This window comes from Capricornis sumatraensis, chromosome 5, assembly GCF_032405125.1.
Source record: "Capricornis sumatraensis isolate serow.1 chromosome 5, serow.2, whole genome shotgun sequence".
Classification (NCBI taxonomy): domain Eukaryota; kingdom Metazoa; phylum Chordata; class Mammalia; order Artiodactyla; family Bovidae; genus Capricornis; species Capricornis sumatraensis.
Genome location: NC_091073.1, coordinates 117771813 through 117788993, shown reverse-complemented (window position 1 = coordinate 117788993; position 17181 = coordinate 117771813). Strand labels below are relative to the sequence as shown.

The following is a 17181-nucleotide window of genomic DNA, read 5'->3' as shown; positions in this document are numbered from 1 at the left end:
ATACCAAATATCTTCTTGTAGGACCCCAAGGCCTGAGTCTCTTTTTAGAACTGCTTAGTGATCTAATTTTCAGTTACTTTTTACCATGTAAGCATTTCCCCCATATAAAAAAAGTCCAGGGTGATTCCTGCTCCAGAACAAACACATGATAGCTTTTCTCAACAGCTGTCCATTGACTGGATATCCCTATGGCCAGTGCCCCTCTAGGGTCCAGTCTGTCAGAAAAATCCAGAAGCAGAGTTTTATCTGAGAAAGGATGTCTTCTCAGCTGTGGAAGGACTTGAAGCTAGCCGATGTATTGAGGATGAGGATGAATTGCTGTTGCTGTTTAGTCACTCAGTCATGTCAAACTCTTTGTGACCCCATGGATTTAGCCCACCTGGCTCCTCTGTCCATGGGATTCTCTAGGAAAGAATATTGGAGTGGGGTGCCATTTCCTCCTCCAGGGGATCTTCCCAACCCAGGGATCGAGCCTGTGTCTTCTGCATTGGAGGGTGGATTCTTTACTGCCGAGCCACCATGCGTTTACACTATTCCTAAGTTAGCATTATGTAGAGCTTAGTCTGGTCATCTGTGTTGGTAGCACTGATTCTAGTTATTCTGCCTTCTCTCATGAGCGTCATGAGAGTGAGGTCAGTAAAAGACCCAGTGGTGTGGTGAACAGGTACCAAAGGACTGGCCCTAGAACTGGTCAGCTCACCAATCCAACTCAAGCCTCTTAGAGTTGACTGTTGCTGGATGTGGGAAGGACGACTGTCCTGAGCCCTAACCTACTGGCTGGGACCTGCTATTTCATCTTTCTTTCCAGCCCATTTTCTCAGGTAGGAAAGAGACCCAAGGTCAACTGTTTTCTGTTCTTTTTTTTTTCCAGGTACAGTGTCTCTTGAGTGACTGACACCTCCATTTTTTCCATTCAGCATTATTGAAGCCCAGGGTCTCATTCTCCCAGTAGGCTAGTGGGGCCAGGACTAGTGTGAAGAAAGTCTGGTGTCCAGGGCACAGAGTTGAAGGAGACACACTGCCAAGGTTTCTCAAGTGCCAATCCTGCAGGTGAATGACCCCGGCAGTATTTCCTTAAGACTGAGGTGAATATGGCTCCTCACTGGCTTCACCCGAGTCCGAACGACATAGATGAGTCTTGACTAAGTCTTTGCTACGCAATGTATACCTTTCATGAAGATGCTTCCAGTGTTTCTTCGATAACTCCTTGCCTTTCAGTGTTCTCATGCACGCATGTGGAGTCTTCCTTCACCACCTGTGACTTTGCCTGAGGGTTTCCCTGGTTACGAGAGCGTGCTTTTAGCTCTACATCCTTCTTACTTTTTCCCGCCTCTCTTTTATGTGTACTGTTTGCTGCTTCCTTGGAGTTTTCCTAATTATCTAGTGAGCTCATCAGTCATACAGACTGTGTTTATTTTAATAAATTCTAGTTGCATTTAACAAGAAGATGTTAAATGTAAACTACTGTAAAATGCAAAATACTAGGTCCACTCTTGTCTGAAACATAAGCCTCTAGTATGTTTCAATGCTGACTGGGATTGGACACAAGGGATAAAGTCTAGTTGAGCTTCTTTTGATGCACATAAAACAGACTATTGATGTGTGTGTCTGTGTGTGATTGTTGAGCGTGAGTTGGTTGTGTCAGAGAAATAAGCCATATGTCCATTTACCATCTTCGGAGGATAAAACCATAGCATGGAGTTAAAGTCATGTGATCTTAGGAACTTTACAGCTCACTTGTTAATTTACTATACCTTGTAGAAATTTTACTGCCATTTTTGTTATATTCAGAAGCAATAGTGATAGTATAAAGAAGAAACGGAGTTTTCAGGAGCATAAAACTGACTTTAGATAGAGACTTGCAAATGAGAGGAATTTTATGTTTATAACTTTCAGAAGGTTTTGGTATTATATTTCAAAACAAACAGGAAATTTTAAAATCATTTGATTCATTAACAAATAGGATGAGGTTGAGATCTAAACAGTTCACAGAATCTCAAACATTTTGCGATATCAGACACTGACTATCTGGGGCGGGCAACTGTAACTTACTCAGGATATGACAGCGAATGAAGAGGCACTGATTGGTAACTATGACACAGGAGTCTTGCATTCCAGTCTACCGGTCTTTCTAAACATCATCACTAATTTTTTGGGGACGACTAACAGTAAACTCCAGAATAAACTGCACATACTAAAGGGTAAGCGGCAAAAGAAATCACACGTCCTGTGCAATACACAAAATAACTGAGTGAGCAATGCGGCAGACACCTGAGCACACCATACAATACACAGCACAGCTTGGATTAGGGCTTTTCTCAGGCAGTTCGCTTTGGCCACGATTGTACCACGTCTCTGAATTTCCATGTATTTTACAAAGCTCCTTTTGACATCTTGCAGTCTTTCCTCTGAGTGTACAGGCCCACAGTCTGACTGTGTTAGAAGGCTGTACAGCCTGTTAGTGTAGTGGTCACCCCTTTCCACTGTCCCCAGGCTCTCAATCAAGTCCATGAGCTCCTTCACTTGGTCATCCCGGATGCTCCCTGTAGCACGGTTGTCAAAGGCACACATTCGCCCCCCACACGCTGCCACCAGCTCGCTTAGGGCTCTGTTGTCTGAGCTTTGGATATAATCCCTCAGGGAGCCTCCTTCGAGGTCTTCCTTGCGGGTGAAGACAATAACTGTGTGCTTCATGGCACCCTCTCCGAAGATCTCCTTCACCCCCTGAACAGCCTGCTGGTCCTCCGTGGTGAATCGGCCCAGTTGTGTCACCAAGAGCAGCACGTGGGGACCTGGGGCAGAGAGCAGGTAGCACCTCTGCACCTCTTGGTACAGGGAGTCAGAGAGGTCCTTGCCGCAAAACATATCTGGTGTGTCAATAACCACCACTTCTCTGTCTCCCCAGCTGCCCCGACTCTCACTGCAAGTCTGCGTCAAGGACCGGGCACTCAGCCTGGACTCAAATGCTGGCTTCTGGAGGATGCTGTTCCCTGTTGCACTTTTGCCAGTTCCCGTTTTGCCCACCAGAATGATTCTCAGCTCTGATCCTCTGGCACAGTGAGCTGGGTGACTCTTTAAAGGTCCTGCTAAGAGCAAGTTTACTTAGAAGAGAAAGACAAATACCACATGATATCACTTATATGTGGAGTCTCCCCGCCAATAAAAGGATACAGATGAACTCACTTACAAAAAACAGCTATAGGGGCTTCCCTGATGGCCCAATGTAGAGGACGCAGGTTCAATCCCTGGTCGGGGAACTAAGATCCCACATGCTGCAGGGCAACTAAGCCCATGCGCTGCAAGAAAAGGCTGTGTGCTGCACCTAGCGAACCCTGCACAATGCACCGAAGAGTCCCATGTGCCGCAACGAACCTGATGCAGCATAAATAAATCACAGAAACCAGACGTGGACTCACAGACACCAGACGTGGACTCACAGACATGGAGCACAAACTTCTGGCTACTAAAATGGAAAGGGGCAAGGGAGGGATAAATTATGAGTTTGGGATTAAAATGTACACATTATTATATATAAAATAACAAACAAGGACTACTGCAGAGCACAGGGAGCTGTACTAAATATCTTGTAATAACCTGTAATGTAACAGTATCTAAAGAGAATATATTCGTGTTTGTGTGTATACCTAAATCACTTCGTTGCATGCCTGAAACTAACACAGCATTGTAAATCAACTATATTTCAATTTAAAAAAAAAGGAAAAAAGAGCAAACTTATTTTGTTATTACCATACTGTCATGCCAATGGAATATTTTTAATGATAAGGAAATATCTGGGAGAAGATACTCTCATAATAAATATATTGTATTTATAAAGTAGAAGCTGAGTCTATTATCAAACAAGATAATGATTTTAAAGCATCTAGCTTTCTCTAGGTCTGCAGGGCATTGTCATATTGGATCCAAGAAAACTGGGGGATGAGATAGAATTAGAAATGTATCTTGTCATTCAGCTTGTCTATATCACTCAGTTCTGGCCCCCTAAAAGGCAAATTTTCTGAAGATCAGAAATGTGTAGCCAAGATGGTGGTTCCATCTCCAGGTGGATAAGTAACCTGCCTGTTCCAGGGCCAGAGATGGTTCCTCTGACCTTGGCTGGGCAGAGATGTGGTCACGATCACCAGTGAAATGATTGGACCAGGGAAATTGAAATGAACAGTGCAAAGTTATTCCCTCTGATGAAGAAACAGTTGCTGGCTCATATTGTGATTCTAGAGGATAGCATGATTTTTATACAAACTAGGCACAGAATAGGGCTTCCTTGAGAGCTCAGTTGGTAAAGAATCTGCCTGCAATGTGGGAGACCTGGGTTCGATCCCCAGGTTGGGAAGATCCCCTGGAGAAGGGAAAGGCTACCCACTCCAGTATTCTGGCCTGGAGAATTCTATGGACCATGAAATCAATGGGGTCACAAAGAGTTGGACATGATTGAGTGACTTTCCCTTTCACTTCAGGCGCAGAGTAGGGTAGAAATGCCATGCACAGGAGGTCACTTACTCACCAGAGGGACTGCTTTCATTTTGGCCCATGGCTGTTCCTGAGAGACAGAGAGACCAGAAGTCAATTAAAAAATGGTCATTTTTGAGTTATGATGCACGAAGGAACCTTATATTTCTTGAGCATGTTCACAACCATGCCCCAGTTGTCTGCACAAAGCTGAGGAGGGGGGTGGAAAGAATTACGATTGCTGGTTTACAGAGAAATGTAGTCACTTGGTCAAAGTTCACTCAGTGAGTCAGAAGATTGGGTTCGTTTGTGGCCCCACTTGCTGCGTCTTACCCCCACGCCCACCTCTCCTCTAGGGTCCCTTCTCCGTGGGGAACTCCCCCCCGCCCCCCCTCTTGCTTTCCGTGGCGGCCTTCTTTTGTTTCCTTTCCAGGTCTGCCATGGTTGTCCGAGGCTGAGTCCTCTTTCCTTCCCTCCTCCCCACCTGCTCCCATCCTTAGTTCTCCACTTGCCGCCAAACCCCTGCCCTCACACCGAGGGACTTTCTGAGAGACTCAGTGAATTAAAAACGCGACTCGGGAAAGTGCACTCTTCTTCAAACCAGAAATGTGCTTTATTTGATCTGTTAGTTACTTGAATTTTCCTCTTTCCACAAGAAGCCTTGCCATTTAGTTCCCTTTCCTATGCAGAGGGAAGTATCTTAAAAACTGACAACCTGTACCAAGCTACATGGCACAGAAAACTCTTGTGTTAATGAGCAAGTTCTTCCCAGTTAGCCCTTTTGTGTAATGTTCTCTTTGCCACTATTGGGTAAACCAAATTCCAAGAAGATTACAGGTCCTGCAAACTGGCTTCACTTTAGCATCACTCTGTTTCCCTGAAAACAGGGCAAATTTGTTTAGACTTTTTTTTTTTCTTTTTCAAGCATTGCCTGAAAACTAGGAATGAACGGCACAGAACTCTCACAAGTGTGGGCTTACCTGAGTTATCGTTGAAAGAAACAGATGCCTCCTTGTTCAAATCTGCGGCTTGACAGTTCAGCTTCGAGAGAGAGAGAGAGAGAGAGAGAGAGAAAGCTGAAAATCTAGTCTGCTTCTTCCTCTCTTGAATCTCCAGTGAGCTTCTGTGCTGCAACAGAGCCCCTGCACCATGACTGTCTGAAATTCTCTTTTTAAAAATAAACAGTTAAAATGGCAAAATTTAATGAGCCATTTGTTGTCGTTTGTTGTCCTTGCCTCAGTTGAAAAAACAAACAACACTTGAATTGTTTAAAGTGGAATAAAAGGGCGGCTGACGATGCTGGGAGATTTAATTCCTTCCCCCATCCCAAGGCTGTGTCCCTACACTTACAAGTTTGCCTGAATGCAACCCTCCAAGGCCTCCCAGGAGAAATAACCTTATCCACACTTAGCAGTGACTGTTCTAAAGGCAAGTGCCACTGCAGGGGCAGAAAGTATGGGCATGGGGGCAAGGACAGGGCGCTGTGCAAAGGGAGAGTACAGAAAGGGGAACTGAGAGAGGGAGATGCCTGTCTGAACGCATTTGGAAATGACTCATTCGTGGTTTCTTTGCTTTTCCTTTGCTCAGCTACACAGTTCAGGGCAGACTCCCTGGGGGAGCAGTGATCCAGGCAGTGTCTACAATGATCTAGGCAATGTCTACAATAATGCTCTGAGTGTCTACAGTCAGGGGGAATAAACCAAAGGGTTAAATTTGAAATCACTCAAATGTTTTTATCTTTATTTCTGTGACATTCAGCGCAGTAGGGACAGAGGAAATGTGGGACTTCTTAGGCAGCCTTTAAACATCCCAGATCAGTAGTGATGCACTTCGCTTTCCCTACCAACTGTTGATGAGAAACGATTCCCAGGCCCGGACCTCATCATATGAGAGGCTGGAAAACACAGTGCAGCCGGGACCCAGGGGGACACCACTGTCCTTGTCACACACTATTATCACTGTTTTGAGTTCTTCCACATCCTTTACTTTGTAGTCTTCTATTTAATAACAGTAATCTCTTCCTAAAAACAAAACATTCTGTGTCAAAACACTAACAGGGACCTATTTCCAATTGTTTTATATGAAAACAAATATAATGCAATATCGAATTCAAAGCCCACTGATTTTCTAAATCATATGTAAAATTCAGTAAAGCACCTCTATAAAAACTTTCCATAGAATAAAAAAGTGTAAAATATTGCTATTTTGAATACCCAAAATGTTTTTGATTTATGAAAGAAAGGTATTGGATAATGTAAGTATCCTGACAAATAACTCAATTAAAAATGGGCAAAGGACCTGAATAGATATTGTTTCAAAGAAGACATACAAATGGCCAACAGGTACTTGAACACAGGCTCAGCGTCACTATTTATCAGGGGAATGTAAATCAAAACCATCCTGAGATTGCATCTCACACCCGTGAGGATGGCTATTACTACAAAGACAGGAGAGGAGTGTTGGTGAGGATGTGGCAAATTCATGTGTTGGTAACATGTATCACTCAATATGAATGTGGTCAAATTATTTTTCCATTGTTAAAGAACTATGTCTTTTTAATTGATATCTTCTCATATATTTGTTTTTTGTGCTGTGCATGCTTGGTAGCTCAGTCATGTCCGGCTCTTTGTGACTCCATGGACAGTAGCCCACCAGGCTTCTCTGTCCATGGGATTTTCCAGGCAAGGATACTGGAGTGGGCTGCCATTTCCTCCTCCAGGGGTTCTTCCTGACCCAGGGATCACACCCTCATCTCCTACATCTCCTGCATTGGCATGTGAATTCTTTATGACTGAGCCATGTGAGAAGCTCAGAATATATTTGTTGCTCATGGTTAAATTCTGTTAATCCTTTTGATATTGATTTGGAGAAGTTCTTTATGCAGTCAAAATGATCATTTTACCTCCTTTTCTTGGATTAAAAAAAATCTAATTTCATTTGCTGTTAGTTTATTGTGGCTAGTATCTAGAAGAACCCACAGTTTGTTGTGATCCACAGAGATGATAGAGGATGATGTAGTTGAATGGCATCACTGACTCAATGGACATGACTTTGAGCAAACTCAGGGAGATGGTGAAGGACAGGGAAGTCTGGCGTGCTGCAGTTCATGGGGTGGCAAATAGTCAGACACAACTTAGTGACTCAACAACAACAACAAAATCTAGAAGAATGTTCAATAATCACAATATAGTAGGCCTCCTTAACTTGTTTCTAACTTTTGTGGCAATAGCTTAATGCTTCCAGTTAAATAAAGTACAAGCTTTGAGATTGAGATGGAAGTTATTATAGTAAAAATGTAACCAATTATTTAGTTCAGTCTCTCAGTCACGTCTGACTTTTGCAACCCCATGGGCTGCAGCACGCCAGGCTTTCCTGTCCATCACCACCTCCTGGAGCTTACTTAAGCTCATGTCCATTGAGTCAGTGATGCCATCCAACCATCTCATCCTCTGTCGTCCCCTTCTCCTCCTGCACTCAATCTTTGCCAGCATCAAGGTCTTTTTCAATGAGTCAGTTCTTTGCATCAGGTGGCCAAAGCATTGGAGCATCAGATTCAGCATCAGTCCTTCCAATGATTATTCAGGACTGATTTCCTTTAGGATGGACTGGTTGGATCTTGCAGTCCAAGGGACTCTCAAAAGTCTTCTCCAACACCACAGTTCAAAAGCATCAATTCTTGGGTGCTCAGCTTTTTTTTATAGTCCAACTCTCACATCCATTGGAGAAGGCAATGGCAACCCACTCCAGTACTCTTGCCTGGAAAATCCCGTGGATGGAGGAGCCTGGTAGGCTGCAGTCCATGGGGTCACAAAGAGTTGGACACTTACTGAGTGACTTTGCTTTCACTTTTCACTTTCATACATTGGAGAAGGAAATGGCAACCCACTCCAGTGTTCTTGCCTGGAGAATCTCAGGGACGGTGGAGCCTGGTGGGCTGCCGTCTATGGGGTCGCACAGGGTCGGACATGACTGAAGCGACTTAGCAGCAGCCGCAGCTCACATCCATATAAGATTACTGGAAAGACCAAAGCTTTGACTAGACAGACGTTTGTTGGCCAATTATTAGATGCTAAATTTTTACCAAATTACTTTCCAACAGCTAAGGCCATGATTGGATTATGTTGCTCCATAGCTTCATAATACATTAAATTATATGAAAATATTTCCTCATATTGAATCTTCTTTGAACACCTAGGACAAATCTTTATCATCTAAGTTATTGCTGTATTTTATTTGATAATAGCTAATTTTGAGGTTCTGCATTCCTTTGTGAGTAATTTTATCCCTTTCTAAAACAAAGAGATTCTTTTTCTTTTGATTACCCTGGTTTTGGGGTCTCCTTTTCCTTCTGAACATATCAACCATGGTGTTTTCCTTGATTAGATACTTGCACTACAGAAGAATCTTGGTTCTGTCTTTTAAGAAAATAAGATTTTTACCATCACCACCTTTCTCCATCATCTCTTCTTTTCTTAGGCAAGTCTGACATTGAATGAAGATTATACAGCATAGCGATTATTTTTTTAATAAAAATGTCAGTGTGCATCAGGAATGTATAACAGATGAGTTTAACTGATTGGAGTGGGGTTGTCAGGAAAGACTTCTGAGAAAAAGTAACATTGTTTGAAAGTGAAAGTCAGTCAGTTGCATCTGACTCTTTGTGACCTCATGGACTATACCAGTTGGTGGAATTTTCCAGGCAAGAATACCGGAGTGGGTAGCCTATCCCTTCTCCAGCAGATCTTCCCAGATGAGGAATTGAAACAGGATCTTCTGCATTGCAGGCAGATTCTTTACCAACTGAGCTGTTGGGGAAGCCCAACATTGTTTGAGATGAACTTGAAAAGTGAGGGAGGTGGGGATTGGAGGTATTTCCAGGAATAAGTCACACCACATTCCAAGGCAAGTGACCACATGGAGTTCTCAGGTATTTAAAGGAAGCCAAGGATGGCTAGAACCCAGAGGCAGGAAGTCAGATTATGTAGAAATGAGGCTGGAGATCAAGGCAGGGATTTGTCAAGTTTTGGTCCTAAATGTTTTCTTGCAAAACAATGGAAACTCCCTCTGGGACTGACTTGGGGCTGTAGTGTCCTGGCCCCGAATATGAGTTGTGTGAAGAATGGGTAGGAAAGTCCTGTCCCTTGTCCTTCTTTATATGATCTGCATTTGGGGATCTTTCCTGGGGTCTTCCTCAATGTTCTCTTTCACTTCCCCTGCCTCCCCACTCACTTCACTCAGGGCGTGGAAACAGACCTATTGTGGTTCAGGTGAGCTGGAGAAGTACCCTGGCTGTGACTTCTGAGGCGAGCCCTCTGCCTCAACTATTTCCTGACACCCTCCCCCATGCTCAGGACTCTGTCAACCCTTCACTTTTTTCCAACCACTTCCTGCATAAAATGCTTTCTTGTTTCACCTCTTGTTCTAAGTTCAACTATGTCTTGAGAAGAGCTTGGTTTTGGGGCATTTCTTTTGAACCAAGAGAGAAAAATAACTGTTTGTTATTCTGTCTGCAAAAGGAAACCACAAGACCCAGAGCTACTCCTGAGGCAAGCTCCTTCCTCTGAGAGGAAAACCAATTTATCAGGTGTGATCCAAAGGGGCTGAAACCCCCTCTACCAAACACCACCTGCCTTTCCTCTCTTTCTAGTAAAGCTCTTCCAGGAGGTGCTTAGCAAAGAAAGCAGCATACAGGGAGAGAGACTGAGAAAGAAGTCAAACGGGGCTGAATACAGGTTGAAGGAGTTCAAACGAAGAGTTAAAGCTGCAAGTCCTCCAAACACCATTATATAGTCTGAAAGTTTTGGCTGTTGTAGCCTATGGCCCTTTACTCTCAGATGTACAGGGTATTTTAAAAGAGGTGGATACCTCAGATCTAACTTGCTGCCAGATCCTGGGTTTGAATATTGAAACTGTATTGAAGTATTCAACTCCATTGAAACTGTATTCAACTCCATTCAACTGTATTCAACTCCATTGAAACTGTAGGGATGGCTCTATTTGCTCTAGTTCTAACTTGCTGTCCTCACCTGCCCACCCCCACCTTCCATCAGTTTTAGTTTCCCAGGGCCCATCAGTGACCACGGATGACCAAAACACATCCTCTGTATACTCAGTGGGGTTTGGGAAACAGGCCATTTCAATTCCTGTTTGGTCACTGACCAGCTACGTGCTCTTAAGGCAAATCTGACCTTAATTTCTTTCATCTTCAAATGATAAAAAAACTTCAACTATTGACAGAATTATCAGAATTAAGTGGAAAAATGTATGGAAAGTATGCCACCCCAGTGCCTACCACTGTGATTTCTAAGCGTTAGCTTGCACCAGTGTGCCTGAAGAACTTGTGAAAACACAGAGGGCTAGGCAACATTCCTAGAGTTTCTGAATTAGGAGGATTTGGTGAAGCCTGAAATGTGGGAGTTCTAACAAATTCCCAGGTGATATGAGTGCTGTTGTTCTAAGGACCTTACTTTGAGGACGACTGCCCTAGGTCATTGTCATCATTTGCATTGAAGCTGGGTTACCATCATGTGCCCAGAACCAACTATAAACAGAAGTAGGAGTTTTATCCTTGAGGCACTTTTAGTTTCTGGTTTCTCCATACATGGGTCATCTAGGACATTTCCTGGTTGTCCAAATCACTCCTACATTTTCTTTGAGGTTCATTATAGATGAGACGGTCCAGGGCTGACTTTCTCACCCAAAGCCTTTACATTTCACATGTGCTTTGTCTATCCCCTTTAAGATATCCTGGTAGCTGATTTAATCTGAAGTGAAAGACCTTTTACAGAAAATGCCTTAGCCCTGTGGTGCTCAGATTTTTACCTTGCATCAGACTCACTTGGAGGGTTTGTAAAAACACAGATGGCTACACTCTAATCCCAGAGTTTCTGGTTCAGTAAGTTTGGGATGGAGCTCAAGACTTTGCATTTCTAACAAGTCTCCAGTTCAAGCTGATGCTGCAGGTCCATGGCCCACACTTTGAGAAGCCCTGGTCTATTATGCAGTAAGTCTGCAAAGTAGTTGATAGTAGCATTTTCCATGACTCAGGAGATGATCAGAGTAAGTAGCCATTTAGATAAACTATAGGTAGATTCAGATGTCTCTGATGTGCCTGTCATGTGTCAGAAGATGAGGTCAGGGAAAAAAGAAGAAACCTATATGACTTCCTTTCTACAGGTGTCTTCATATATTGATGAGGAGACAAGAACTGACACTGGTGGAATAGTGGCATCCAGGAGGCAGTGTCTGATTGATGGGAGGAGGGCTGATCAGTGATCTCAAGTTGTCACGTAGGAGGTCATGGAGATTTTCTCTAAAGGATGGGAGGATGGGATACATGGAGTGCTTTGGGGATAAACAGACAGGTGGGAGGAAGTGGCATGAATGGTGATTTGGAGGTAGAAGCATTATATGGGTGGGAAGAAGAGCACAAGTGAACTGTGTGAAACAGACACCACTACCATTTAATTACTTTGGACTAAACACTATGCACACGAGTTTGGGTGAACTCCAGGAGTTGGTGATGGACAGGGAGGCCTGGTGTGCTGTGGTTCATGGGGCTGCAAAGAGTCGGACAAGACTGAGCGACTGAATTGAACTGAACTGAACTGAAACACTGTGTTTTATATCTTCTTCTTACTTAATACTTACAGCCACACTGGGAAGTACAGATTATTATATCCATATCTACATAAGTAAAAACAAGGTTCAGAAAAGTGAATAACTTGAACAACTTAGAGAATAAGTGTGGGGTTAGAGCCAGGAAGGGGACTTTGAGGACCCCAGGCCTATTGCTGTGTCCCCAGGGCTATTGTGTGTAGCAAAATGTAAGGAGATGGGGCTGTGAAGAAAAGTTTGCTGCCTGAGGTAAATCTGTCAATTCCAGGCCAAGGAGTATGACCTGAGATCTACAATGGGGGTCTGTTGAGCAACAGACACAGGATAAAGCTGAGTTTCATAATCTTGATTTGGTAAGAGGAGATTAAAGAAGTGAAACTGAGACAATAGGAAGTTACCATCTATCCACTGAAATTCCTGTTTTTGTTTCCCTTATCCCTTTTTTTCTGACTCCACCAATCCTGGGTTACCCAGTATCAGTCTAGGTTTCTCTTCCACTTCCTCTCCTATCTTTCTTGCACAATGTCTTTTTTTAAACAAACAAAGAAAACTGAAGTACAGTTGATTTACAATGTTATCTTAGTTTCGTGGGGCTTCTTAAGTGGCTCAGTGAATCTGCCTGCTGATGAATCTCTTGCAGAGGACACGGGTTCAATCGATCCTTGGGTCAGGAACATCCCCTGGAGGAGGAAATGACACCCCACTCCAGTATTCTTGCCTGCAGAATCCCACGAACAGAGGAGATTGGCAGGCTACAGTCCATGGGGTTACAAAAAGTTGGACAGGACTGAGTGACTGAGCATGTATGTGCTTAGTTTCAGGTGAACAGCAAAGTGATTCAGTTATACATACATACGTATTCTTTTTCAGATTCTTTTCCATTATAGATTATCACAAGATATGGAATATAGTTTCCTGTGCTACAAGTAGGCCCTTGTTAGTTATCTATTCTATATATAGCAATGTGTATCTGTTCATCCCAAACTCCCAGTTTATCTTTCCCCTCTTTCCCCTTTGATAACCATGTGTGTTTTCAATGTCTGTGAATCCATTTCTGTTTTGTAAATGAGCTCACTTGTATCTTTTTTTAGATTTGACATATAAGTGATATTATGTGTCTTTGTCTGACTTGCTTCACTTAGTGTGATAATCTCTAGGTTCATCCATGTTGCTGCAAATGGCAAGATTTCATTCTTATTTAGGGGTGAGCAGTATCCCACTGTATATATGTGCCACATCATCTTTATCCATTCATCTGTTGATGGACTTTTAGGTTCACACAATGTCTTTTTAACTCTTGACCCCAGTTCTTGATCCCACTATACCAGGGAGTCTGAGAGACCCAACCTCACGAGAACACCCTTCCCTTCAGTCCTGGTTTGGGGTCCTGGCAGGTTTGAGAACTGGTGAGTCTGAGGGTCACAAAGAATACAGAGGCACTAGATATTCTGGAAAGGCTGCTCCAGACTCTGCCCAAGCTGCTCCTCAGAGACTTCTTCAACTGAAGTACACACACACACACACACACACACCACACAAACTCTGGTGCTTAGCCCCCAGCCCATTCCCAGCCTGTCCTGCTTTCAGGTCTTATTCTTTCTGAAGATTAGCATCCTTATGGAAGAATGTTTTTCAAAGGTTAATTTAATCTGGATACTGGCAAAGATGTTCTTTTTTTAAGAGACGAAGGACATTTCAGGGAGCAGACTGACTGTTAGGCTAGGGTGGTCAGAGATTGTTGCAAAACCTTTCTTATAAGCATGACCTACTGGCAGTGAGACACACTGACACAATGGCAGGAACTTGAATTCCTACCTAGAAAAAACTGTATTGTGGTTAACAAGGGGGGCTGTATTAACTCCAAAAGCCCTTTTTCTGCTGCATTAAAATATATAGGGGCTTTCCCCCAGTCTTCCCCTAAAATCATCTCTGCCTCTTCCTATTAAGACATTAGATCTTCCCTCTCTGAGTGTCCTTCAGTATTCATTATGCCTGTGGGTGACTTTAAGACTTTTGCATCAGCTCACAGTTGCTGGTTTGCTCCTGTGAGCCCCCTCAGCATTGGACATTCCCACTGTCATCTCAGCACTTGTGCCTCTTGTTAACACAAATAGAGTGAAAAAAAATGTGTTGAGATCAAAAGATGGAAGTTGTGGGCATCAGGCTGCCACTGTATTTTATGGGCAAGGCTCATAAAGTTTCTGAGCAGCATTTGTTTATGGTTAAAATGAAGGTTGTGGCCAATGGTCTGAGGTCTCTTCCTATGGTGACATTAAAGTTCCCCAATATTTCTTAGCATACCCAGTGAGCATGACAGTCCAGCTCACCCAAGAGCATGATCTCTTCCTCACAAACCCATAAATCCTCATAAAGCTGGTCAGAATGCACTTTTCACTTTGCAGGGCTGGCTCAGAGGACCAGTGCTCCCTGATGAGAGATCCTAAGTGGTGACCAGTCCAGGGGAGGGACAGTGACAAATCTGGGAAACTTACAATAAAGAGTCCTACCAGGGCAATGGCAATAAAAGCCAGCCTTCTGGGTCCTGGGGTTTTGATTCCTAGATTCATCTCAGAAATGTTGAGTTGGAGACAGAGGGTAAATTAAGTCATTTATACTCACCTTTTGGTACAAGCTTCCCTGATAGATCAGATGGTAAAGAATCTGCCTGCGATGCAGAAGATCCCTGGGTTTGATCCCTGGGTCAGGAAGATCCCTGACAGAAGGGAATGGCACCCCACTCCAGTATTCTTGCCTGGAGAATTTCATGGACAGAGGAGCCTGCTGGACCACAGTCCATGGGGTCGAGAGAGTCGGCTAAGACTGAACAACTAACACGTTCACTTTTTCAAACAAGGAGACAAGGGTGTACATGGCCCCTTCCAGGTAGCCCCAAGTTTCTCACTTCCCCACAAAGCACACTATTCACTTTAATAGCCCTTGAATTCTTACCGATTCCTTAATGTCGGTGATGGGAGCAGACTCCATCCAGGAGATCCTGGACAGGCATGGAAGAATCACCAGTCTAGTGATGTGCCACCAGCAAGGTTCCACACTAGGTCTGGACAATGTCTTCTACTGTCTGCAGTTCTCCCCTCTGCAAATTACCATCTTTGCTTGATGCAGATTCTCTATCACTCATCAAGGTTTGTACCTCTTTACTACTATGGATACTGTTGAAAGTTCAGAAACTACAGAAGTAAAACCAATGAATTGCTGAAATGGTCATTGTAAAGGTTTATTTTGCCCATACCAGAAAGACAGTTTGAAAGCTGGGAGCACTCAAAGCAGAACATGGAAGGAGCTCAGGGGTACGTTGTTACAAGACAGCTTAGGTTAGTGACAAGGCAGTGACTATTTTTCAAAGTGATGGTAATAATATTAGGATTTTCTTAAATGATGGGGAATTGGTGAGTGATTGCCTCATATCAGTTTTGGGGCACAGTTTAAGGTTTGCTTGTGAGTTCCAGAGACATAAGCAAGAAATGACCCAGTCCAAGTTAGTCTTTCAAGAGAAGATAAATTAAACTTTGTATGACAACACTGGTTTTGTCTGCCAGGGAATTTCTAAGGCTGGTCTATATTTGTTTTTGACCTTAACAGTATGATGAGGGGTTTTGTTTGTGCATCTCAGCATGTCCCCAGGAAGTCTGTGTGTACAAGTGAGGTTAGGGCATTTCCCAGAACCGTCTCACATAGTAGGAACGAAACTTGTCACTCTATCTGTGTGCAGCTACATTACTTCCTGTCTCTGCCACAGCTATTTTCTACCTCAACTCCTCCACCATTTTCCTTCCCCATCACAAAATGTTATGGTCATTTCACAGGAGAGAGTTAAAATGCTGGGCTATGTGCCTTTTACTCTTTGTGTGAGATGGGACTTAGAATGAGGGAGAGTGGGAAAGCTGGGGAGAAGAGAGATCTTACTATGGAAAGGACAATTGATCTCACCATAGAGATCTCATTGAACTGTTTTTTTTCCCCCCCCAAATCAGGAATGACACCTAAGGAGAGGGATCAAGACAGTAGAGTAAGAGGACGTGGAGCGCACCTCCCTCCTGCAACAAACACGTTAAAAATACATCTACATGTGGAACAATTAGCTACCTTTTGATCCTGCAACCTCACTTCTGGGCAGGTATGCAGAAAAGATGAAAACTAATTAAAAAAAATACACACACCACAGTGTTCATAGCAGCGCTATTTACAATAATCAAGGCACTGAAACAATCTAAAAGCACATCAACAGACAATTGGTTTAAATAGAATATAGATATTCTCAGTGAAATATTTGTTGTTACTGTTCAGCTGCTAAGTCATGTCCAACTCTTTGTGACTGCATGAACTGCAGCAGAGGCTTCTCTGTCCATCTTTATCTCCCTGAGTTTGTTTAAACTCATGTCCACTGAGTCAGTGATGCCATCCAACTATCTCATCTTCTGTCACCCCCTTCTCTTCTTGCCCTCAATTTTCCCCAGCATCAGGGTCTTTTCCAATGAGTCAGTTCTTCTCATCAGGTGGCCAAAGTACTGGAGATTTAGCTTCAGCATCAGTCCTTCCACTGAATATTCAGGACTGATTTCCTTTAGGATTGACTAGTTTGATCTCCTTGCTGTCCAAGGGATTGTCAAGAGTCTTCTCCAGCACCACAGTTTCAAAGTGTCAATTCTTTGGTCCTCAGTCTTATTTATGGTCCGACTTCTCACAGCCATACATGATGACTGGAAAAATCATAGCTTTGACTACACGGACCTTTGTTGGCAAAGTGATGTCTGCTTTTTAAAAAATACTGTCTAGGTTTGACATACATATTGTTCCAAGGAGCAAATTTCTTTTAATTTTGTGGCAGCAGAAATATTACTCAGCCATAGAAGTGAATGTAGTATTGCCATTTGCAGCAACATGGATAAAGCTAGAAATTATGATACTAAGTGAAGTAAGTCAGACAGAGAACGATAAAATTATAGGATATCACTTATATGTGGAATCTCAAAAATAATACAAATGAATCTATGTACAAAACAGAAACAGACCCACAGACATCAAAAACAAACTTATGATTACCACAGAAGAAACGGAGGGAATGTGTTATATTAGGAGTAT

At 43.1% G+C, this 17181-nt stretch overlaps 1 protein-coding gene across 1 annotated transcript; it reads right to left on the bottom strand.

Annotated features, from left to right (window-relative positions):
- Nucleotides 1-2091: 2091 nt before the first annotated feature.
- On the bottom strand, nucleotides 2092-15066 carry GIMAP2 (GTPase, IMAP family member 2). Its single transcript, XM_068972462.1, has 4 exons — nucleotides 15031-15066; nucleotides 5445-5505; nucleotides 4520-4555; nucleotides 2092-3101 (listed from the first exon to the last, which is right to left on the bottom strand). The coding sequence occupies exons 1-4, from the start codon at nucleotides 15064-15066 to the stop codon at nucleotides 2092-2094; spliced, it is 1143 nt and encodes a 380-aa protein (XP_068828563.1).
- Between the last annotated feature and the right edge of the window lie 2115 nt (nucleotides 15067-17181).

Bases quoted from the DNA above. Each gene is read 5' to 3' on its own strand.
- GIMAP2 (XM_068972462.1), bottom strand. From the start codon at position 15,066: ATGGAGTCTGCTCCCATCACCGACATTAAGGAATCG. The intron at 5,506-15,030 runs GTAAGAATTCAA...TCTCTCTCGAAG, and splicing joins TCACCGACATTAAGGAATCG to CTGAACTGTCAAGCCGCAGA. The intron at 3,102-4,519 runs GTGAGTAAGTGA...TTCTCTTCTAAG, and splicing joins AAATGAAAGCAGTCCCTCTG to TAAACTTGCTCTTAGCAGGA.